The 24,532-nt window shown below is 36.4% G+C and overlaps 1 protein-coding gene across 2 annotated transcripts in view; it reads left to right on the top strand.

The window, feature by feature from the left end:
* Positions 1 to 24,532, top strand: part of LOC121637304 (cadherin-22) — a 90,736-nt gene that overhangs the window by 14,838 nt on the left and 51,366 nt on the right. For both annotated transcript variants that reach the window (XM_041981360.1, XM_041981361.1), the window contains 4 exons: positions 10,377 to 10,496; positions 14,786 to 14,953; positions 16,586 to 16,767; positions 18,016 to 18,272. In XM_041981360.1, coding sequence (XP_041837294.1) covers positions 10,377 to 10,496; positions 14,786 to 14,953; positions 16,586 to 16,767; positions 18,016 to 18,272 — 727 coding nt within the window. The remainder of the gene's footprint in view (positions 1 to 10,376; positions 10,497 to 14,785; positions 14,954 to 16,585; positions 16,768 to 18,015; positions 18,273 to 24,532) is intronic.

The raw sequence follows: 24,532 nt of genomic DNA, 5'->3' as shown, positions 1-24,532 counted from the left end.
CACTTAGAAGCCCAACCCATCATCTTTCTCCTTATGGCTTCCACTCCTCAGTACTTTCTGAATAAAAAATGGATCTATCATTAATGCAAATCACTTACAATGTTAAAAGCTAATGTTGCCTCATGTCCATTTAGAAGGCAATGTTAGATGTACAGGTCTCTCCTTTCAAAACACCCATTCTTCCATTATGAGTAACAACTAATTTATCTTTGACAAAAGGCCTGTGTCATCCTAAAGATCCAACAAGGCCACTTAATGTTACATAATCATTCAATACAAATATAAGAAGTAAGACAACCTTAAATGTAAAAAAAAAAAAAAAATACAATTGAACCTGCAGGTTTTTAGATGTGGTTCACTGGAAATCATGGACAACTGACTTTCTGTAATGGCTTATTATGAAGGATGTGTATGTGAAAAGTTGAGAGTAAAAAATAATTTATGCGTCCCTTAAATATGTAAACTGGGAAATTGTCAAAAGTCCCTGCCCACATATTTCCATGCATACTTTTCACTGTGATGGTTAGACAATACATCCACTAGAAGGGATTGCAGAGATCAGCGGTTACTTCTGAGTTCTGATGCCAGTTTCAGACAAAAGCAAATATGATGATGGTGGAGGAAATCTTGATTAGAAAGGGATATAAAAAAAAGGATGGCTGTGGTCTGTGCAACAATTAAATATAATGTGGCTTCATCTACTTTGTTTCTTTCTCTGGGCATGTTGATATTCTGGATCTGGTGATCTGGAAGGTTCAAAATATAGGGGTACTGGGTGGGCTGCTGCATTCTGGGGGTTTTCTCAGGTGAATGATCCAATAAATTGGCAGAGGTCTGGTCTCTTTGAGCAGTGTTATGCCTGAATGAGTTCATTGAACAATCGTACATGTACTCGTTTATATTTTGGGTAAACATGAACGTACTTTATTTCTGCCTTATGAACGTTATTGTTTGCATGCTCATTTTGGCGTTTGTGAACAGCATTCTGTCACAGTTGAACTTTGTTCTTCTAGTTTCTATTCATATAAAATCATGTAATAAGAATACGTAAATAGAAGCACTGGACACTAATCATAGCCATCATCAACAAAAAAAAAAATAAACAAGTAATATCCACTTTACTGGATTTATTGGTTTTATTAATTCAATTTCCACATCATCTTCTACTGTGTACTGCCCAAGGAAGCTACAGATGATATCAGCATAGGCACACAGGTGGTACATGCAAAATACACAAACACCTCCTTGCTGTGAACCACAGACTAGCAAGAAGTTGTTACTGATGTATTTTATCTTCATTAATTTATTTATAGCTTCAAGAGAATCATAATTATATCCACATTTACTCTGAGAGCTTGTTGGTTAAAAACAGATCTCCATTGCCAGGAAGTGATCTGTCATGCCTGCTCCTCCCCCACCAGTATGCTCATCTTCACCAGCCTACCGATCACCAGTTCTGACACTACACTACCCAGAATTTCTCTGCTTCCGCCATCTTGGACTCCACCTGTGTCTCATCTTCATCAGCCTTACGAGTCACACCTGTTTACCCCTCTACTTAAACCCTCAGTTCACACCAGTCCATTGTAAAGTCTTATTGCTCCTCTCAGAGTATGTACCACTTTCCCTGGATTAGCTTTATTAAATCTTCTACACTGCTACCTGCGTTTGTGTCCGCCTTTCAGCCAGTCCAGTTTTACATGATCCTAGTGTTATGCCGTTAAGAATACCTGTTGTGGCTTTCAAGAATTCAAAGATAAGTACAGCGGATGTCTTCCTTACCTAATTCCTAATTCAATTTTATTCAAATCACATATGCATTTTTTGCACTTTTGGCTTAAAATGTCTGATTTTGACTTTTTTTCCCTTCTATTTGTTATATATCAGTTTATCCTATAACTCTAAAATATTGGAGCAGTTGTAATACATTAGTTATTTTAACTGTTAACAGCAGCGAAGGCCTTTAAATGTTATTAATTAAAAAAAAGGAGGGGGGTGTATCTAATTTAAGTTTTAAACCTATTTTTAGTTTACTTACTGAGTATAAATCATGGTTTATGTCTATAAAGTATATTGCTGAATACTTTTTTGTTATAAATAGATCAAATAGATTTTTGTTATTAGTTTGCATGCTTAAGAAACAACTGAAACATCTGAGAATTGATTGTAGTTTGTAATTATGTGCAATTAGAAATATATAGTAGCATCCTGTTACATTAAAGATGAATGCATAGCCACATTTATGTTCTGTTTGTAGATACTGTATCTACATGTATTTGTAGACATAGAATATCCCTTCTGAGGCTCTATTTAAAGTAAACACGACTTTCAAGTTAAACTGATAGGAAAGCATTTCTCTCCTATTTGAGCATTACCTCAGGCAATGCGTGATTCATAGATCCAACAGATAAGAAGGTTTTGGACTAAAATTTACATTTTCATATTAGCTTTTTATGGTGCTGTGTTCATGCTCATATGTTACTACTAGGTTGTTTACATTTGGACCAAGATTTATGTTTGTTAAAACTCTAACATAAAAATTAGATCCCATCATTCTCTACTCCCTTTGGACTCCTTATATATAGTAAGCATTTAAATATTTATGTCACTCAGAGATAAGCATAAAAAAATAAATGAACCAAAAAAAAAAAAAAAAAAAAAACACAGATGTTAAGTAAACTGGTTTGCTGGCTGTGTCTGACATTACTGCTGTAGTATTAAGCTAGTGTTTCGCAATCTAGGTCCTCAGGACCCGCTGCCCTGCATGTTTTATAAGTAACCCTCCTTTAACAAAAAACACACCTGTCATTAACAGGCTACAAAGAACTTGATGACGAAGTTCATTCATTTAAATCAGGTGTGTGGGAGCAAGAACACATCTAAGACATACAGGGCAGTGGGTCCCGAGGACCTGGAATGAGAAACACTGTATTAAGCAATGAATAGATTGATCTTTTGGAGTTTTCCACATACTGCAGTTATCACAGTGACACCCCAAGCTAACGCTTATGCTCTTCGTTAACCAGCTAATGGTGATGTGATAAAGACAGGCCTTTTCCAGGTTGAAATCACTTTCACATCACGCTTCTACACATATACAACTTCCATCATTCTTTTCTTTGATTTGTATTTTATTCCTGTCTTCGTGTGAGCTGAGTGACAAAGTAACAGTGTACTGGGTATAAAATTTAGCCAGTGATATGCACATCCTTCCTTTTCAGTAAAAGGTTGGATGAAAATGTGTCTACGAGGAGCAGCTTTTAGTGGTCAGATCACAACAGGGTGAAAAGTTTCCACAGAGCTAATCCTGTGATTGATGCAGTTCCATTAGAGAGGACCTCAGGACCTGTGAGTGGCAGAGATGTGGTACAAAGATGTGGCACAACATGACATTTGTGTTGCAGCCTTAAACTTCAGGTAATATTCACAAGTCCAAACAACAGGCAGGCAAACAGCAGCCTGATAATAAACATTAAGCTGAATGCCATCCAAGCGTTTTGTCTTCTAATGACACAAACTGACATAGTGGGGCCAACTTGTTTTTCAGACATCATTTGTTACATGATGCCTTTGATAAAGACCGGGATAAATGCCAGTTAAAAAAACTGATAAACCACAAATCCTCTGAAATAGAAACAGATGCTTTAAGACAATGATGGGGATTTTTGTCTGTCATGTCATATGAGGCTCCTTTTTGTGTTCCCTTTGTTGGAGGCATGCTGTCTTTGAGAATGCCACAGGTTTGTGGATTTTCATGATAGCTTTAATATACTGTACCTCATGCTGATCATTCTTACTGACCTCAAAAATGGTTAAAATTATCCTAACAAATATAGACTTCCTATAATAAATCCAAATTCTGTGTAGGGCCCAGTATGTTGATATTGTTTTCTGCAAAAGACATGTAGGTTTAGTTAAGTTCATTATTTAGAATCCCCATTAGCTACAACATGGCTGCAACTATTCTTCCTGGGGTCAGTCAACATTTTAAAATGATAGTTATTGAAATAAGGCCAAAAGCAAACCAAAAAAGGCTTTAACTGATAAAGGTAAAAAAACATTTCCAGAAAGAATACTGAACAAATAATAACCTGCTCTAAATAGACACATACTAAGAAACACAAAATAAGAATTAGTCAAAAAAGAAAATAAACTCCTCAGTCCATATTTCTTGTCACAGCCCTTGGAAGTAATCTGCTTCGATACAGAAAGAAATACATTTAACAATCAGAACTAACCAGTTTCAGTTCCCAGCACTTCATGCAATAAGTTTCAGCTATCTGCTTGTTTAATTGATTTTTATTTTCATGTTCTATAATTATAATTTTATACTGATTTAAAAGATGATTTTAGGTAATACTATGAATTTCCTTTCGCTGTTTGTTATAGGAAATATAGGTGGCAGTGTTTCATAAGATGCACTGCAATGCATCAGAAAGATATCCTGAAAAATATTTAAAATTGGAAATGCCAGTCAGACAGAGCAGAAGATTTAGTCAGGAAGGATTAAGAAACTGAGAAACAAAGACGACGTGAGTAATAGTGAAAAAATAATCTGTTGAATAAATAAGATCATACTGTAGTTTACAAAAGTAAATTGATGACCTTTTCACTAATAAAGATATGGTGAAACAAAACAAACCAAAAATGAAAAAAAAACCTTATTATTTCACATATTGTCCATTCTTTCTTCTTTTTTCTGTTTTTTTTTTATCTGCTAACACTCTCATAGTCAGTTTAGTTTCCTCAGTTGTAATACAAGAACTCCACAAGGGGAATAAACTAATAATCACCCTTCCCGTTGCTTTGGCCTAGAAAGATTGCAAATTACTGCAGTCACCATTAGGAAGGCCTGCCATGCTAACAGTAGATGAGACATTTAGGAGCAGCAGAATCATGGTGGGGAGGAATGTTGAGAAGCAAGAGCAGCTTACAATCAATATTCCTTGCCAACTACCTTTATGTATATGACCGGTAGTACACACCATTATGCCCTGAACCACAGTGGCTGACATCATTGATTTTGGCTGATCTTAGTGCATGGGGTCATGTGTATAAATCTGTAGCGAAAGTATGTGAAGGCAGAAAGCCAGAGTGTGTGATTTATTTTGTGAGGAAACATTGAAGATGTTTATAACAACAGCATTGAAATAGAATATGAAGTTCTTACAATTTTTTTTTCTTTTTTTGCAGAAACATTTTATCATGTTTTCATGCAATATGTTTAACAATTAAAATGTTGCAAATAGATAAATACTATGTAAGCTGATAGCAGCCATCCCTACAGTTATTTATTTTTTAATGCTATTACCTTGAGAATACCAGCCTTGTTTTCAAGTGACATCAGTTTTAACCACATACTTTAACAGCTTGACACAAAATAATTACCTTTTTTTTCTTGAAATCACAAGATCACCAAGGTGAGCTCAAAAGTGACTAGATTGCACCTAATATAATTGGTAATTGATGGTCAAAATCTATACCAGTAAGTTAAGGCATGTTATTCTCTTCACTCCCTGGCAATGACTTTCCTGAACTCTTAACAAACTTTCATTATCTTATCATAGTTGTTCAAAATAATTAACCTGTTACCAACAATCCTTGTTTTCATGAAAGTTAAACAAGCTCCCTCTGAGAATAATTATGTTAAAAATAAATACATAAATAAAAAAATCAACCACAGCTGTGTTCAGTTGTCATAGATACACACAAATTTAAAGTTTTTTTTTTTTTTTTTTTGGTTTAAAAATACACACAAATAATTCTACACCTTCAATTGCTTTCTTTCATATCTAGATTTTTTTTTCTCTTTTTAATGCCTAGATGCTTAAAAATAATGAGATGTTAAGATTTAAAGCTGACATGCCACATGGGATCACAGTATTGTCCTACAAAACAAATAATGATCTGATCTATTAAAAGACACAAGTTCAGAAGCTAACAAAGATTAGATTTACAATCTCTTTCATGAGAGATGAAAAATATCCCTAAACCCATGTTGAGATCTGGAAGAGGATCAATGTAACCAGGCCATTGGCTTTTATGACATGGCAGATTTTTCTTCCCTTTATACTTCATTCACTCTCACCCATCTTCCTCTGCTTCACTCTCTCCCCCCACCTCTCTCTTGAGGCATTTATGTGGATGAGAGAGAAATGAATCACATTTGAAGTAGTGAAGAAATAACTTTTCATGTGAAAACACCTCAGCTTTTATGGCTTTACTAAATGATCCATAATGCGGGCAGGGAGCACTCAGTCCTGCAGATTAAGGCGGGTCGAGGCAGAAGAGAGGCTCAGTGTTGCAGCCGTTAGACCCCTCTATTGAAGCCCGCACCAGTACGGCATCAGCTACGATGGGCACAAATCTCTTTTACGAGGCTGCCTCTTAAATAGCTGTCACTCTAGTGTCTCACACGTGGCAAACTCCTCAAGCTCCCTTCACAGTAATTGAACCATCTCTACGAGAGTGCTGAAATGGTGTGGGAAGCTATTCCGACAGCCTGTGTTGATGCCATTAAACCAAACTCATGCATAAATCTAGCTATTCAGCCATTGTCACCGAGCCCCCAACTAAATCCTCCATGCTCCAGAAACAACCGTCTTTCGTACTTGATTTCACAAGATCTGGTTCTAAGGTTGGTTTTCATCTGAATAATATTTACAGTCTCCACCAAGGGATGTTGTTAACTTTCCATTTGAAACACAGACTGCATTGTTTTATCATTATTTTAGGAAATCTGAAGCTTCATTTTGTATCAACCAAAACATTGTTATAGGTATTTCAAAAATGTTCTGTCTTACAACAACAAACAAGTTTCAAAACTTCTGGTTAAACTAATAGTGCAAGCTGTTAGTTTATTTACTTAATTTTATTCCATATTAATCCTACCTACTCTAAATGATTTTCATACTTAAAAAAAGGGAAAATAATGCAATTATAGAAGCATTAGCAAAATTAGATGGATTTTTACGATGCATTTCTCAACCCCAATAACTTTCCAAGTCTGTTAGATGATTTAATGAATAACAAAGCTGCACCCTCATTAGAGTTGAGTTGAACAGTGAGTTGTTATTCTGTCCAGTCCTCCACAGTGAGGCAAGTCATACACCGTTGCTTTTTTTAGTGGTTCAATGAAAGCTAATGAAACAGCAAAATTAGAAATTTATGTATGTTTTATTTGTTTGATCAAAGATAACTTGTGAAAATTGACTAAAGCTTTATAATTTTGTGGTAAATATGAAATATGAATGGCAATGTGGTGGTATGGTAGTATTGTCATAGCTCAGGGATCTTCAGCCTTTACAATCCAAAGAGGCTTTTTCCCTCAGCTCAGCTAAATAAAACTCCTTTAGAGCCACAAATGTTATGAGACCTATTGGAAAAGGACAACTTGTAATTTTGGATAAATGTCTAATATAGGAAATTTGTTGTTATTTTTTACGAACCACATTTTTATTTCTATTTTTAGGTTTTAAAATTTAAAAAAAAGATCAAACTTTTGCAAAAAGAGGATAGAGAGACTTTTTTTCTATGGGTTGTAGATATTTGTATCCATTGAGCCATTGTAGAAGGTCCAGAGAACAACTTGTGTCTCCGGAGCTGCAGGTTTCAACCCCTGTCATAGACAAGAAACTCCTTGTGCTCTCTCAACTGGGGCTTTCTTTCCTGCAGTCTCTTTCTGCAACACAAAAAATACCTATCAGATTGTATATTGGATTAACTCTAATTTTACCATAAGTTTAAAGATGCACAGTTGTCTTTGTGTGTGTAATTACTGTTACACATCTGACATGTGAGTTAGTTCAGAATGTTCTTAAACTATACGGACATGGTTTCATTAAGTTATTGTGGTAACCATGTTTGACTCTAATCGATCCATAAAAAAAAAAAAAAAAACAACACTGATGTCAGGATGTTATAAATGCCCTTTATTTCACTTTCCCAGTCTTCCACTCAAATTCTAAAAGTTCACATAATTGTGACTCGGCAAAATAATTTCTTTTTTAATGTTATGGTGGGACTTAAAAAATTGGCACAGTAGCAGAGAAAATTAGTCTCTTAATTCCATCAGTGGTGTTGTTGAGCAGATATGTACGGAACATCAAGAAGAATATTACATTTTTTATTAAGATTGAAGCAAACTAAAGAAGCACAGCTCAACCAAGTGTGTCAACAGGGAGAGAAAAACAAGCAAATGTCTGCAATTAAAATTCTTATTGGAATGCTTGTTACAGTGCATCTTGTCTCATCTGAGAGCAATTTGCAGTTGAGCCTTTATTGGTGAGAGAAAAACGTCCCTTTAGATAATGAATATCTGAGGCTCTGTCAAATAGACATGCTTGTGTTATTACAGCTATACAATTTACTCTTTACATTTCAATCTAAGACCATTTTTGACAAATTCTCACAAGTCTGTTGACACACAAATCTCCTTTAGTGACACCAACAGAAACTGTAAGTAATGACTCCTTCCACTGAAAATACTCAAAACTTAAATAAGAATCCAAGTGCCAAACTCAGTGATTCACTTCTCTGCTTAATATAAGCACAATAAAGAAACATTTGCATTTATATAGTTCTTCCAAAACCATCTGACGTTGCTGCCAGCAGTATTCAGAAACAGCTGAGCATCAACCTGATTGTTACCTGAGGAAAATTAAGATAAGAGAGTAATCCCATGGACGAAAATGGCTTTGTTGGGCTCAAAGCAGTAGGCCAACCAGGTAAGCAGAATTAACAAACCCCCTTGCCTGTTGCCAGTAATGAAAATGCCTAGCTTCTTTTCAGTCTCATATTTTCAAGGAGAATGATATCTCGCTCATCCCTCAACTGAAATGCAGCATATTTTGATCCTCTGTGGATCAAACTGATGCATACTTTTTCATACATGGAATGAGTAATGACTGAGTGATATGACTCAGAATATGAATTAAAAGCTCATTCCATCCCAGTTTATATGGAATATTCTAAGGGCTGCAATACATGTAAATCCAGGTTTATGGGAAACCTTCACGGTTGACATTATCAGAATTCAAGATTATTTTGTATTCCACGTACTTGAGAAACACTGGTGTATCTGTGCATTATAGAAGCTAACAAACTGGCTGGCTTCTGTACACATACATGGAGAGTGAAAAGAAATTCAAAGAGGACAGTTGTAAAATAGTAATCTGAGCCATGTGAAATAATGGGTGATTGGTCTTAATGATGATCTGCTGCCTATCCCCCCCCCCCTCTCTCTCTCTCTTGCATCTCTGGTAGTCCTTTCATTGACAGGAAACAAACAGTACTCTGACACTTCCCGCTAATTAGCATCATTAGCATATGGTCATTATGTAGCCGGACAGTAGCATGACAGGGCTCTGAGAAGAGCTGCACTGGTGACCTTTAGTGGACAACACCAGCTGTCAGTAATTACCCATAGCATGGGCCAGAGGAATGGAAACAAAGGCTGACTCCCTGTCCTTGAGGATCTGTGGCACCTGGTAACATCCCCCTTTTTATCTTCTTTTTCCTCTAAGTGAATATATTTATAGAAGAAGAAATGTCTTCGTATTAGAGACAAACACGCAGTTGTTTCTTAACCTTATAATTAGGCATCTTCAAATTATTAAAGCTCTTGGCTGAGCTTTAACTAAAATGTGTGACTAAAGTGGGAGATGCGCTTGCACGTTTGCTGCCAGAGGCTTGTTCACGCACACTGTTAACAAATATATCACAACAAGAAGGAAATAATTCCTTCAACCCTGTTACTCCATAAACACTCCTTCAAGATCTCATTTTAAATTGTTTTCATTCTTGGAATTCTTTGCCTAAGTGTTGGTAATAATACAAAATTGTTTGTGGCAGATTTTTGCTTCTAACAGTCTTTGAAGATGTAATGTTGACTGTGCAGCTCCATGTTTCCTTTCATCTGTGAGAATGTATGTGCCAGTGAGAAGCAAAACAGCTGGGATCACTGTTGTAATGGAAAGGTAATTTAAAAATAAAAAATATATATCTTTTTGCAAAAAAATGTACCGAGGCTAAATAGCTTATTGGTGCCACGATACCCAAGTGCATTAATCTCCCTCTCCCGAGTATGATCACAGACAAGTATGCATTAATTTTTTCAGAGGTGTGTGCATACAATTGCACGTTTCCTTTACTATACTTGTGATTTTCCTTCATGTTATGATGCATTTTTGACCCACAAATGTGACTGTTTTCCTAACCTTAAAGGTTTACTCTACATAGTGTAATTTGGCTAGGTCTAAGCTTATAAGGTCTGAACTTTTATTTCTCATTACAAAGAGAGACCCTTGCCCCCTGTGGCCTCCTGGCTCTGAATTAATTATTCCTTTCTTTGATGTTATGTTGTGTCTGTTCAACAGGAACTTCGGTTATGAAGGTGACTGCATCAGACGCCGACGACCCAACCTACGGCAGCAGTGCCAGAGTGGTATATAGTGTGCTGGATGGAGAAAAGTTTTTCACTGTTGAGAGACACACAGGTAAGAAAACACTCCATGAAATTGCTTCTTTTTTAAAGCTTTGTATTCTTTCAGTGTCACATTTAGTGATATGAAGTTCAAAGACTGCAATGTCCAAGATCAATCAAAATTTGTAGCCAAAATCATAAAACCAGTTGGCCAAAAACAAATGGTCACACATTTCTATCCTAAATCCTTCGTGCAGCTACTCAAAAATGTTTGATGCAACATTTAGTCCACCAGGCAAAATAAACATTGATATATATATATATATATATATATATATATGTGTGTGTGTGTATGTTAGGGCTATCAAATGATTAATCTGATTAATTTTTAATCAGATTGATTAATTTGAAAGTGGTGATTAATCAGGAATAATCACCATTTGCGAGTTTTTAAATACCTGAAATTTGCCCACTTTTACTTTATTGTATCAACAGAAAGAGCCAATGCTACAAATAATTACTGTTAACTGGCCTTCTCTTGGGTAAACATCAGATGCCCAAGGGTCAGTAAATGCAGCATGTAATGTATAATGTTCTAAACAATCTCTACCATGTTCTAGATCGCAATTCAGAATTTATATATCATCATCAAAAAAATCTTATTTGTGCCTCCCATTTTCTTGGTCAGTGCTCCTGCCTGTCCCCCATCAACTTTTCTAGACCCGCCCCTACTGTACATAGCTGAAGTATAAATCCTTTTTATAGCTACCTTCTGTTGTCAGCTACATCCTTTTGTCAGCTACTGTGTTAGAGAAAGGTCCTGCCAAAAACAATGCTTTTGGGTAAATATGTGACGGTGTGAACCATGAACCGCTAGTTTCCTCCTTCTCAGCTTAACGATAAACAAACGCTACAACAGAAAAGCCGATCAGTTGATCACAGACAGCCGTCATGATTCACGTAACAACATGAAAGAAGAGGGAGGACAAACACAAACAGAGACTACCAGAGAGCCACTGGGCTGTCACAAGGGGTAAGGAGTGTTCAGCATAGTCAAATTAGTGTTTAAGACTCTGGAACCATCTGATTCCAAGTAAATCTCAAGCATTGTGTCAAATTCTGCTTTATAATGCCACCATGTTCAAAAATAAGCCATAACCATAGTCAGGCACATTCAGACCTGCCCATCTTTCAGGAGAAGCTTAGCACTGGCGTTGCCTTTCAGTGCCACCCCCTGGGGAAAAACACTAAAGTTTTAATGATTTCTTTTTTGGTCTCCACCACTTTGATTTGGTCAGCCCATGTGCTCGGATGATAAATGGCTCTGCCTTGGTGGGAAAGCCAGCTTCTACCTCGCAACCTGCATTTCAACCTACCTCCACTCCTCTTGTAGGCCGACGGGCCACAATAATAGGTGCGAGTCAAGAAGGTCAACATAAAGAGGAGACAGAGCAGCTGTGAAATCTGCCTCGTTAATATCACCCTCCCTCACCTTGACAAACTCTGTAGCACACACACACGTGTGTGTGTGTGTGTGTGTGTGTGTGTGTGTGTGTGTGTGTGTGTGTGTGTGTGTGTGTGTGTGTGTGTGTGTGTGTGCACGTGTTTTATCAGAATCAGACTTCTTATACAAGATGGAACTACACATATATTACACATGCATAAGTCACTTTCATTTGTGGGTGTAAGATAAGGATGTTAATTTATAGTGGATATTAACATTTTATAATTTGGTAGGATCATATTTTCTTTTCAGTCCAGTTTTTTCTTGTTGAAGAATTGTCATAGAATTAAACATAGATGACAAACATTATGGATAATGGAATGCATAATGTAAATTATGACACAACCTGCTTAGCATGTTTAAAGTGGGACAGGGGGCTCCTGAGTTTACCTTGCAAAGCTTCTGAATGCCTTTCATGCTGGTGTGTGTGTTTTCTCATATGCCACCACAAACTTCACAATTATATCACCGCAGTGAGGGGCTGCTGTGTGCTTCTTAAAATTCAAAACACTAGTGTGTAGTTGCACCGGCTGCACATTGTTCCACGCTGATGATTAGTTTTGTTAGTCCCTGCAAAGACTAAGCCAGTTACTGCTTCTGCTGCTTCCCAAACCACACAAGCAACAAAGAAAGCTTCCATATTTTCAAGGCTCAGAAGATCAAGGAAATTAAAAAAAGAGCAAAACAAAAGAGCTTTTGTGCATGTATTTAGTTTTGAAAGAAGTTTTTTTTTTCTTCTTTTTCTTGCAACATTTGTCCACTGCTGTGTCAAGAAGCAATGGCATGTTTCACCTATGAAAATGTGAATGCAACACTACAAAACATATAGGTCACTGGTTTCTGAGCATACAGCAAAAAATTTAACTGTGGTAAGAATAAAACTCAAGTTGATACCTCAGAGTACTCAAATAGACTCTTTTCAGCTTTTACAATCACTATAAAGTCAAACTATGGGACAGCTATGTTTTAAGAGAACATAGTGGAATTAGATACTCGTCACTCCGATGATTAAAACAGGAAGACAAGTGATTTGGAAAACATGAAAAATTTAACGTGATTTATTTGATATAAATACATGGGATTACAACAGAGAAGCTCTGCTGATATGAATCATTTTATTGTGTTAAAATGTTAATGGAGCACAGAGATTTGAATTACTGATAAATGATGAATACAGAACATGAAGACTCTAATACAAACTAGCCTCTCGCTTGCTAATTGCTGGGATGGGCTCCAGCTTCCCCGCAACTCTGAATTAGACCAAGTAGTATAGAAAATGGATGGATAATACAAACTGCAAAGATTAAACCATGGTGTTGTAGGAGTATACTTGCTGCAGATTAGGTTTACTTTCAAGAGCTCTAATTTAGACACATTCCTTCTGGCCTGTACTTGGTGAAAGAAGAGCATGTAATTTTCTCCCCACTTAACTCCACTGCTACATAGACTTTATTTTGGATCTTCATGGAATATGGCTCAAAGTTAAATGTGACTGGAATTAACGAGCTATATACCCAATGCAATGTAAAGCTTTGGGAGAGAAAAAGCCAAAAAAAAAAAATTGGGAAATGGATCAAAAGATTCTGATATGGAAAATCCCAAAGGGTGTAGTGGAATTTTATTAGCAATGCAAAGTAAAGCATCCAGCCACTGATGTCATGAAACCAAGAAAGGTTTAGGATGCTAATTTATATCCCATTTATATCCTCTTCAAACCTAAAATAAAAGGGAAAAGCATGCTGATTATTTAGTCCACAAAGTAGAGAAAGTCAAGTGAAGCAAAGGTTTGTTACTTTCTCTCTCTCTCTCTCTCTCTCTCTCTCTCTCTCTAAATTAGCATTTTCAAATTTTCCAGCTCACCTGTTGGCTTTAAAATAACCAGAATTTCTGAGAATTTAGTAAATTTTATGGAAACTGGTACATCGCTTCTATTTTTCCAACTGAAATAAAAAGCAGTTTATAAGTCACTTTATTACTAAGGGGGAGGATAAGGCTGTGACACAACATGATTTTTGTGTAATAAAGATAATTATAATAATCATCACCATCACCATAGTCACTATCATCATCATTTTCATATGAAAAAGAAATATTATGGTAATTTATGTGGAAATTAGTTTTCTTGTTTTGCATTCAAAATGTTGAAAAAGGCCTTCATTTTTTTTTTTTTTTTTTTTTTTTTTTTTGGATGCCAGATTATACTTCAATACTAATATTCAGCTACTAGTTCTTCAGCTGAATGGTGGCAAATCAGACTTCAAACTGTACAATAATTTGGTAAATAGGATTTATTTGGTCAAATAATAGGATTTATTTAAGTCAATGATTATTTTTAATTGACCTCTTACATGTAGCAGAAAGTGTATTTCAGAATAATCAAACTATTGCACTGGTTTTCTTCCCTCTCTTTGTATATTTCCTAATGCTTTCTCCATTGTATGTCACTTACTATGTGTCTTCCTTCATGCTTTCTGGATATCAGCTTCCCAGGCATGAGAGCAGTCTTACCACCATGTAATGATGTTTAGAGTGGCTGTGGCATACTTTCATTCTGGCCCTATATATTATTCATTTTAATACAGCTGAGCCATAAAATGGTGAATGTGCAGAGGGGCAAATATGACACAGCCTCTGTACTCCAGCTTGTCTGAAGAAGAAAATTTGTAATGCACTAGACTTTGGTCTCTATAATACAGTGCTTCTCTAAAGCTGATTTTCAAACTGAAAGATGAAAAATAGCCTGTTATTGCATAAGCGCTAATGACTAATGTAACCTTTCCAGTGGCCTCATTTCTTAACAATTCTCCCCCCTTCTCTGCCTCTTTCCTTCAAACTCGCTTCCATCTCTCATTCATTAGGAATCATCATAACAGCAGTGGCAGATTTGGACCGTGAGACACAGGATCGTTATGAGTTAGTCGTCAAGGCAACAGACATGGCAGGACAAATGGGTGGTCTCTCTGGCTCCACCACGGTGACCATAGTGATCACAGACGTTAATGACAACCCACCACGCTTCCCACAGAGTGAGTAGATCTTGCACATTCTCTTACCTTAGACTGAAAAGGAGATGGTGATGTAGGAGGAGAGGTAGAAAGCAGATGGGAAAGACAGACTGTTCTTTGGACAAAAGACACACAATGCCTCATGCAAACCTGCAGACCAATAGGAAGTGGCATGAATGGCCTGCATATAGTCCAAGAAAATCACCTGAATTAAATTAATGGCTCATCCAGCCCATAACAAAGTATCTCTAAAAAATTGATGTGTTCCACTGTGTCTTTGATCATTCTTAAGCAAGGCTTATAAAAGGTTGAATCAATATGGCTGATTGTATATTACATTTATCATGGCGAGTTGGATTTCTGGCTCTCACATGGCTTTCGCTGCACACGCTCAACAGGCAGATTTGCATTATACACCTAAAAATACATTCTAGCACACCAAACTACAAAGCACAGTTAGTAAAAATAACCTTAAAAAAACAGATTAAGCCTGACAAGGTGACAAATAAATTAAATACTCTTAGACATTTAGACATCTTTTTATTTCTTTTTTTCTCTAATACATGATATATTATCATGATGTTGAACCATATAGAAAAAAACAAAATTTGTAGATGAGATTATCTTCTTCTTGCTCACATTTTAGCTCCACATTCTGTCCTTATTTTTGGGTTAAACTGATTCTGTGATGCAATAACAGTATTACATTTGGCAAAGCGAAAGGTACAGCGTCTGACAGTCTAGTTAACTGTGTCTGATATGTCTCTACAAACCTTTAGAAATTTTTTGTGTGAATCCCTTTTTCATCTCAGTAAATCATATTTACCCAGTCATAGTGATAAACCCTGCAGAATTATAACAGTGCCGCCAATGCAGGATATGAGGAAGAGAATCTGGAATACACTTCCATAAATCAGTGGCACAGGAGGATGACATATGGTGTGTGTAAAGACTCTGATGTTTTTGTGGAATTTCTCTACTGGGAACAAGAGTGTTTAATCTTCCTGCTAGTTATCTAGATCATAATGATCCCTTTGCATATCTTATACATTTTCTTTGATCTGTTCAGTCATTGAAAAGTAAAATCTCATTCAGGGTTTAAAATTTCAAATGCAATGTTTCATAATATTGCAGAATTTTTATTGTTATGGGGACGTAATGTAAAGTCCGAGGTAGATGTGTTGTCTAGGTAACTGTCATTTACCAAAATGTTAAATAAATGAGTTTCCACTCCTTCTAATCAAGGAGTGACTCTTGTGCAGTTTGATACACTTATAGAACCTGTGGATTTTAAATATATGTATAAATTTTTCAAGATCCCTTATGTAAATGCACTGATTTCTATGAGTGTAATTATTGTTACTTGTAATCAGTATCCAACTTAATTTGGATTTTATATTTATTACTTTGTAATTCCCTTGCTAATTCTACATCTTTCTTTCTTAATCACTTAGTCCCTGGCTATAATCTTCTAAATTTGTTGATGCATTTCCTACAAATTATTATTATTATTATTATTATTAATGTATGGTTTCCATCTATCTCTTTCCATTCTTCCTCTGCTTGACCATCTTTTGTGGTGATTCATACAACCTCATCTCTGTGGTTAATCTGTATATTTTTTCCTCTCTGGCCATCTTCTCTATTCACCAGAGATGTACCAGTTTCCAGTGTCAGAGGGAGCTGCTGTGGGGACGCCAGTTGGACGTGTCATTGCTACAGATGCAGACATGGGGGAGAACACAGACATGAGTTATCTGATCAAAGAGGGGGGGGAGCTCTTCAAGGTCACAACAGATGTAGAGACACAGGAAGCTGTTGTCTCCATCAAGAAGGTACAAGTGAATTAAAGTGCTGCTGCAGTGCAGTCATTGTTTTCTGTTACCCAATATTGACTTTGTTTTTCTTTTATTTGGCAATAACAAATAGATACACAACATTTTTTACAAAGCATAGTTTGCCAATGAACAAATGGGCCAAATTAATGTTTTGTTATGTTTTTTTTTTCTGGATAGAAAAATCAAATAGAGAGTTGTTTGGCCGTAGTAATAAAAGACATGTGGTGCAAACCAAATACAGCTTTTCAAAAGAACAACCTCATTCCAACTGTGAAGCATGTTTTGCTTTGGTATTGTTTTGCTGCCTCAGTGACTGGAAAACATGGTGTTTTTATTTTTTGTGACACAAATACATGCATGATATCAAAACATGCACAACGCTAATCCTTGGTCATCTGCTGGAGGGCTGAACTGGAAGTGGATCTTTCATTGGGATAATGCACATCAAATTCTACAAGGAGTATTTCAGATGGGAGTAAGAGAGGGTTATAGAAAGGCCAAAGCCCAGATCTGAATCCTATTAGAATGTTGAGCAGGGATTTAAAATCTAAATTCATTGCCCTTAAACCTCTTACAACCAAAGACATATTGTGTAGGAACATGATAAATATTCCAGCAAACAAATATGTCCTAAAGTGGGACTGACCACTTTTTCACGTTTAGAGGGTACTTACTGTTTTTAATTTTTAAACTTATATTGTCCTTGTTTTTCTAGTTTATCTTAATAAAAATCAACACAGGATCCATACAATGTCCTTTTGTCATGATTAAATAATTATTCACCCTTGTTTTTTTGCTTTTTTTCCTTCTTCTTTTTTTTTTTTCTTTTTACTGATGCTTTTGGCCACAGCGTAGTCAAAACAAAAGACTACCGATAGTTTGGATACCCAGCAGGACTCAGTATTCCTGCCAAATGTTATGAGATTTTTTATTTATTTATTTATTTTTTTTTGTTAAACTAGCTTCAGATATTGGAATTGGCAGTCCTACAGTTTGGCAGGGAAACTAAAGGATGATTTGTCTCTGAATATGGTGAGAACAGTCAGATCTTGTGCCATCAAAGCATCCTGGGTGCCTTCACACCTATACTCACTTCTCCCGATTTTATGTTAATGCCATATGCAACAGCTGTACTGCAGCTGTCTCTCTGTAATTTAGCTTCTGCTCACTTGTGTTAGTGAACCGAGTCACGATAGATATTTATAAAATGGGGATGTTCATTCTGGGATTTTGTTTCTGTTTCAGCCTCTGGACTTCGAGAGCAAGCGGACACACAATGTTGTTGTAGAAGCAGTAAATAAGCATGTTGACCCTCGCTTTGTGGACCTGGGCTCATTCCGAGATCAGACCATTGTCCGGGTGAGCGTGTCAGATGTAGATGAGCCACCCATTTTTCAACCAGCAGATGGCACGATTATGGAAGTACAAGAAGATGCCAAAGTTGGGGCTGTAGTCGGTACCGTCACAGCCAGGGATCCGGATGTGAAGAACAAACCTGTTAGGTAAGGAAGACAAAAGGCTGATTTTAGCAAAAAACTGTTGCTAAAAACTTTATAAACATACACCGCATAACCAGAAAATGCAAGCTTTTGTGTAAAAGTGTACCTTGTCTAACCACTTGTATTTCAAGAGAAGTTGTACTCTAAATCCTTCTATTTTAAAGAGCTATAACTCAATAATAGAACCAAAATACTAATGTAGCCTACAGGCTTAAGAAGAAAAAAATTCTTTCTTGAAAATTCCTCTTTAAGATGGAGTAAAAGCCCAACCAGCAGTGCTTCTTGTACAAACAACGAAGGCATACAAAACATCTCCATTTTTTATCTTAGATTACTCTGTTTGATAAAACAGTATCATCTGGTAATCTTCAGTATCAAGGTCTTTAGTTTATATGTCCCCAGAAGAGCAATTGCAGTGTGAGGGAGTGGGGTGAAACATAGATAAGGGCAATGACAGTCTCACTGACGGAGTATACACCAACACACGCAGGGCCTGTGAAAATTACCTTGATTAAAAATGCATGAGACTCAGGGTTCCAGGTGTAATAAAGCACAACACAATGGCAGTGCTGTCGTTCACCACAGCCTTAGCAGCCTGCAGCTGAAGGCATGTGGGTGACACATGTGAAAGCATATACGAGTATGTCTATGTGTGGGCATGTGTTTGAGTACATAAATGGATGAGTGAGTGAATGCAGGAAGGAAGTTGGCCAGAAGACACCTACAGTTGTGGGCAAAGTCAGAAAGCTCATAGTTTCTGGAATTAGGAAGCGACCCTCTTTCAGTTATTCATAATGATAACCCTGAATGCTGAGGTGTGAGTGTAAACATGCTGATCACCAACAGTATTTTTAAAAGACAGACATTCAGTTTGTAACAGTGAAACAAGCAGCAAATTGAACCAAATATGCATGTGCAGCACCTTTCCACATATAAAGTTTGGAGGCACATGGCTGTTCCCCCAGCTCACCTATAATACATTGCAGTGACAAATATTTTGCTTTTTTTAATGCAATATTTATCTCATAGCTTTAGTTGTTTTTTAAAAACATTTAAATGCTATATTATATTATTCAGTGTTTTACAACTCAAATAACTAATGCATCAAAGTTTTGTTATTGTAGGAATTTGGAAAATATAGTACATTTTTTTACTTGTTTATTTATTTTTTATGTTGATTGCATGTAGAGTAGATTATTCATTTAATTCTATTGTTTGTGTTTTGTTTGTTTCTTTTTGTTGTAGGTGACTTTTTCATGGAATAATGTGCCTTTTTGGGACTTATATCACTGTGGATGAAAATGTAGTGTGAACTTTTTTTTGTTGATTGTGTGGTACAACGTGGGATGAAATGAAATGCAAAGAAAATATTAAGAATTTTGATAATTACGCTTTAGATAGCTGTTAGCAAATGTTTTATATATAATCAACTGTCCTGCATGGGTCATAAAAATAAACTTAATGGAGCTATTCACTAACAGATAGTATGACCTACACTTACTCCATTCAAACATACAAACAGAAATTGCTGCACTTCTATCGTACCATTTCATAAATAAATAAATCATACATGTTGTCCTTTCTTTTTCACTGCAGCTTATGACATTTGTCATTAACCACCACCATATGAGACTAAAAGAATGAAGGTCGGGATGTATGTCAGAACCCATAAGCAAACATGACCTATATGGTCACGGTTGTGTATTATGGTTTATGTGAGCATAAGAAAGCGAGCTGCATTTGTGTTGTTGTGTATGTTTGTCTGTGCTGTGGTAGACAGGAACTGGGAACAAAGAAACCTTTCAGCAGAATTTTGTTGACTCACCAATCTTTTTAGTGCACCCAGTATCCTAAAGATGGAAAGATCCATTTATGGGTCTTCTAGAGTGCACAATGAAACTTTTATGTTTTTCTTTTTTTTTATTTTATTTTCCAACACAGGAGTATTCTCATTCCTTACCCCTTGCTAAATTTTAACATGCTAGAAACTGCTTCTCTTTATTTAGATATATCGTTTAGCAGAGCTGTTACTGATTATTTGCCATGTTCGAAGAGTTTTAGGTGTTTTGAAACATTTTGGTTATCACAATAAAATATATGTGAGTTAAATCCCGCTCTGGAAAAGGTGTATTTATTCTAAATAAGTTTAGATAATCAGTTCTTGCTTTTCCACAAAAATGATACAATTGGTGTATTGATATGTCTTATTTAACCATTATTTCTACAGTAAAGTTTAACTCTTTATATTTAATATTTATTTTTTTAGGGTGTCCTGTTCAAGACTGGCACTATAACAATATTCTAAAAGTAATCTAACAAAAGAATTTAATCCCTTTAGTCCCTTTTGTTGTACAATTACTAATCATAGTTTTTGGCATCAATGCCTAGGTCAACAAGATTCAAGATCTTTATTGTCATTATGCAAGCATAACAGAATTTTAAGGAGTCTCGGCTTAAGCATGCATAAATAAGAAAATAGAAATATAACAGGCACACATAAATAAGTAAAAATTAAAGATAAAAAATATATATAAGATATAAGAACTCCTTTATGTTTACAGAAAATGAGAGAGAATTCACAGCAGGCAGTAATATTTTCAGTGTGGATAAAGTGTATTGTAGTGCAAAGATGGAGGCCTGTGTGTGTGTCTGAGAGGGCGTGAATCTTCAATGTGTGTGACAGTAGAGGGTTGGGTGCATGTGTGCTAGTACTGTAAGAGGGTGGAGGTGTAAGTGTTGAACTACAGGGGGGGCTTATGCTTTCACAGCTCTGGGGAAGAAGCTGTCTCTGAGTCTTTTTGTGGTGGTTTTAATGTTCCTGTGCCGCTTTCCTGATGGAAGAGGTACAAACAGTGCATTGCCCAAGTGGGTGGAGTTGGCTGCAATGTGTCTGGCCCTCTTGTGGATTAGGGCGGTGCAGATGGAGTCCAGATCTGGTAGACAGCAGCCCACAATCACCTGAGCTGTCCTCACCACCTGGGCTAAGTTCTTCTTGTCCTATGCTGTGCAGCTGCTATACCACATTGTCACACTGAGACACAGGATGCTCTCAATGGTAAGTTCACAGGCAGCTGAGAAGAGAGTCCCGTCTGCTTCAACTTCCTGAGAAAGAAGAGCCCTTCTTGGGCCTTTATCACGAGGTGTGAAGTGTTCACTACAGTGGCCGGGAAGTGCAAAACAAAGTTGCATCCAGTGAAACACTTTTACATTTTCGCGATACAAATTTACATTGATGCGAAACACTTTTACAAGTTTACGAAACACTTTTAAAAGTTTACCAAAACGCATGTTGTAGTGCAACCAAACTCGCAGTACAAATAAACCATTTCATCTTGATCATACTACAGCTCTTACTTTGGTAAAATGATAAATATTTCACTTTGCCTCTATATAACATCAAGCTTTTCTTTATAATTGTTATTAGGACATAAAGAACATCACATATACTCCACATCATGTTGTTTACACTACATCACTTGGCTTGTGAATTCTGGCTTTCCCTCTGTTCTGAGGACATGTTTTACCTCCTAAAAACAACATAATTTCTTTCTTGGCAATTTATTGATTTATTGTAGCAGTACTCAGTTTCAGCATAGGGGTCTCATTTATCCAATACCATGACACTTAACTTGGAAACATTTTTTTTCTGATTTCATGGATTTCTTTCTCCAACATGGATATAATTTTTTTTTCAAGTCACTATTCTAGATTCTAAGGTTACCAAAAAATCAGATCACCGATAAAATAAATCATACTTTATGCTTATGCTGACCTTTATGTTTTTGCCATATATGGCAAAGAAAATAACACACATCTTTGATCGTGAACTGAAATGTGAAAACAACTTTTATTCAAAATTCTATGTTTGACTGCATATACATATAGCTTCTGAAATAGGCTAATTAGATAGGGGGGAAAAAATTACAATTTATGCCATGGTAAAAATGAAAAGGATATGGGGTGTGAGAAAGCCTAGTGGTTGTAGGTATTGCTAATTTATTACTTATTTAGATAATAATCCCCAAAATACATTTAAGCATATTTCACCAAAGTAAGAGCTGTAGTATGATCAGGATGAGATAGTTTATTTGTACTGTAAGTTTGGTGGCACTACAATGATGATGAGGAGCAAAGATGATTCACACACACAGTAAGTTGCTATGCTTTGCAATGTTAGCTCTAACTTCACACGCTAATTTACGTTAGCATAAAACAGAGTGTAAACAAATGCTACATTAATCAACAAATGCCACACAGTGGCTGTTTTCCCTTAGTCTCACTTAATAAATTAATTTGATAGTAATTTCATAAGTTTATAAGGACAAACACACTATTCACTTGGCCCAAACATCATTACATTTGTTGTTGTAAACTAACAGGCCACCAATTTACTCCACTAATATATCCACACAGTCACACAAATTCATTTAATGAGTGCCAAGAAATAAATTAGACTAAAATCTTTGTAAATCAAGATAAACTTTTCAGTTAATTCAAGCAAAATTTGGGTGTTTACCTGTCGAGGAAAAACTTTGCCAGCTCAGACTTCCACCTTGCCAAAGATTCTCCAGCATTGATCCTCGTTTTATTCCGTTTTTGGTCGTTTGCTTTTTTAGCAGGATGCCAAGGCTTTTTAGGTTTTTCTAAAACTATTTCTGGTCCGCTTCTTTTACTAGCTTCCATACCTGCACGCTGCTCCTCTTTTGCCAACATAAAATACCAAACGCTGCCTTGTTGTTGTTAGGCAACCGTGGGGAGTCGCATATGATTAGTTAAGGAACCAGGAAGTTGGAAAGAGCAACACAGTGCACCCAAGTTATTCCGGCATGGAACTCTTATTTTGAAGGAGAAAAACTTGACAAAGACATTGTTGATGTAGGAGACAGATTGTTTATAGGGAAGCTTCCTTTTATCCCTCACAACAAATAAGAACATTTTAAATTATTTTAAAAGAAATTATTCAGCCTTTAATGCTGTCTACACGCCTCTCGCGTATGCATAGAGGAGCGTGATCAGTCTCCCTGGACCTCCTGTAAACTAATATGACCTCCCTTGTCTTGTTGATGTTAAGAACCAGATTATTCTTGGAACACAATTTTGGGGGATTCTGGACCTCATCTCTGTAGTGGTTGTCATCATTCTTGGATATAAGACCGACCACGGTGGTATCGTTCGCAAACTTCTGTAGTGTAATGCCTCGATATTAAAGTGAAATCTTAAGGTTAGAAATTAATACTACTATTCATGAAGGGATAATTTTATTTTGTTTAAGTTTGCTTCTTAAAGGGGGCACCACTCTCCTTAGAAATCGGATTTAACTTTCACAGCCCAGAAGAGAAAATTGTGAGTGGGTATTTTAATAAAGAAATTATTGATTTTAATTTAATCAATTCAATCTCACATCTGAAGTAGCAAATTCAACGTCTGAAGGGACCCTGATTCCATTCATAATAACTACTGAAACAATGCTGAATTGCAAAAATGCAAGCATTTTATTAACCACCAATAATCAATTAACAGCAAGCAGCAAGAAATATCAGAAATTATGAAAATTATCAATATTGCTTTAGGGACTCTGCCGGCCTTCGGTTTCGCCGGAAGGCTTAAAATCAGCTTAAAAGACAGCAAAAATAAAGCAGAGTCATGGAAAATAAAATAAGAATAATGAATGAAATTAAACCAAACCAAAGATTATAAAGAAAATAATATCTGGGCTTTATGAAGTTTGGAATATGGGAAAATTAACTAAACTAATGAACAGAATTGAATTAATTTCGGTTAGAACATTACGGAGTAAACAAGAAAGAATTAGTTAGGAAAATTAGGGAATAACAAATTTAAATCAAAGAAATACACTGAATGGAATTTTGGGATGAAAGGGGAACTTCATTTAGAGTTTAAAAAGAGACCCCAGCTAGACCCAGTTGGAGACTCGGTTCGGTCTTACTTCGAGCAGATGGTAGGGCCTATTAGTGGAGCAAGGCAAGACACCAATGTGGGATCCTCCCTGAAGTCCGGGTCAATGCTCAGCAGGAGGCAGCCCATCCGGAACTGGTCTGGTTCAGCTTCCAAGGCGAACCTGGTTGATTCCAACACACCACTGGCTCGGAGGGATGAGTGACTGGTATGGCAACAGTGGTTTCTGAAGCCTTCGGAAACCGCAATCGGAGCCTTTTTTTGAAGATGTCTTCAAACGGGCTTTATTGATCAAAACGCTCCCGTAGGACATGAACTCTGAACACTAGACTTAGGACTGGCTTCCC

This window comes from Melanotaenia boesemani, chromosome 3, assembly GCF_017639745.1.
Source record: "Melanotaenia boesemani isolate fMelBoe1 chromosome 3, fMelBoe1.pri, whole genome shotgun sequence".
NCBI lineage: Eukaryota > Metazoa > Chordata > Actinopteri > Atheriniformes > Melanotaeniidae > Melanotaenia > Melanotaenia boesemani.
The sequence above is the reverse complement of the archived record's forward strand: the minus strand, read 5'-3'. Positions and strand labels throughout refer to the sequence as shown.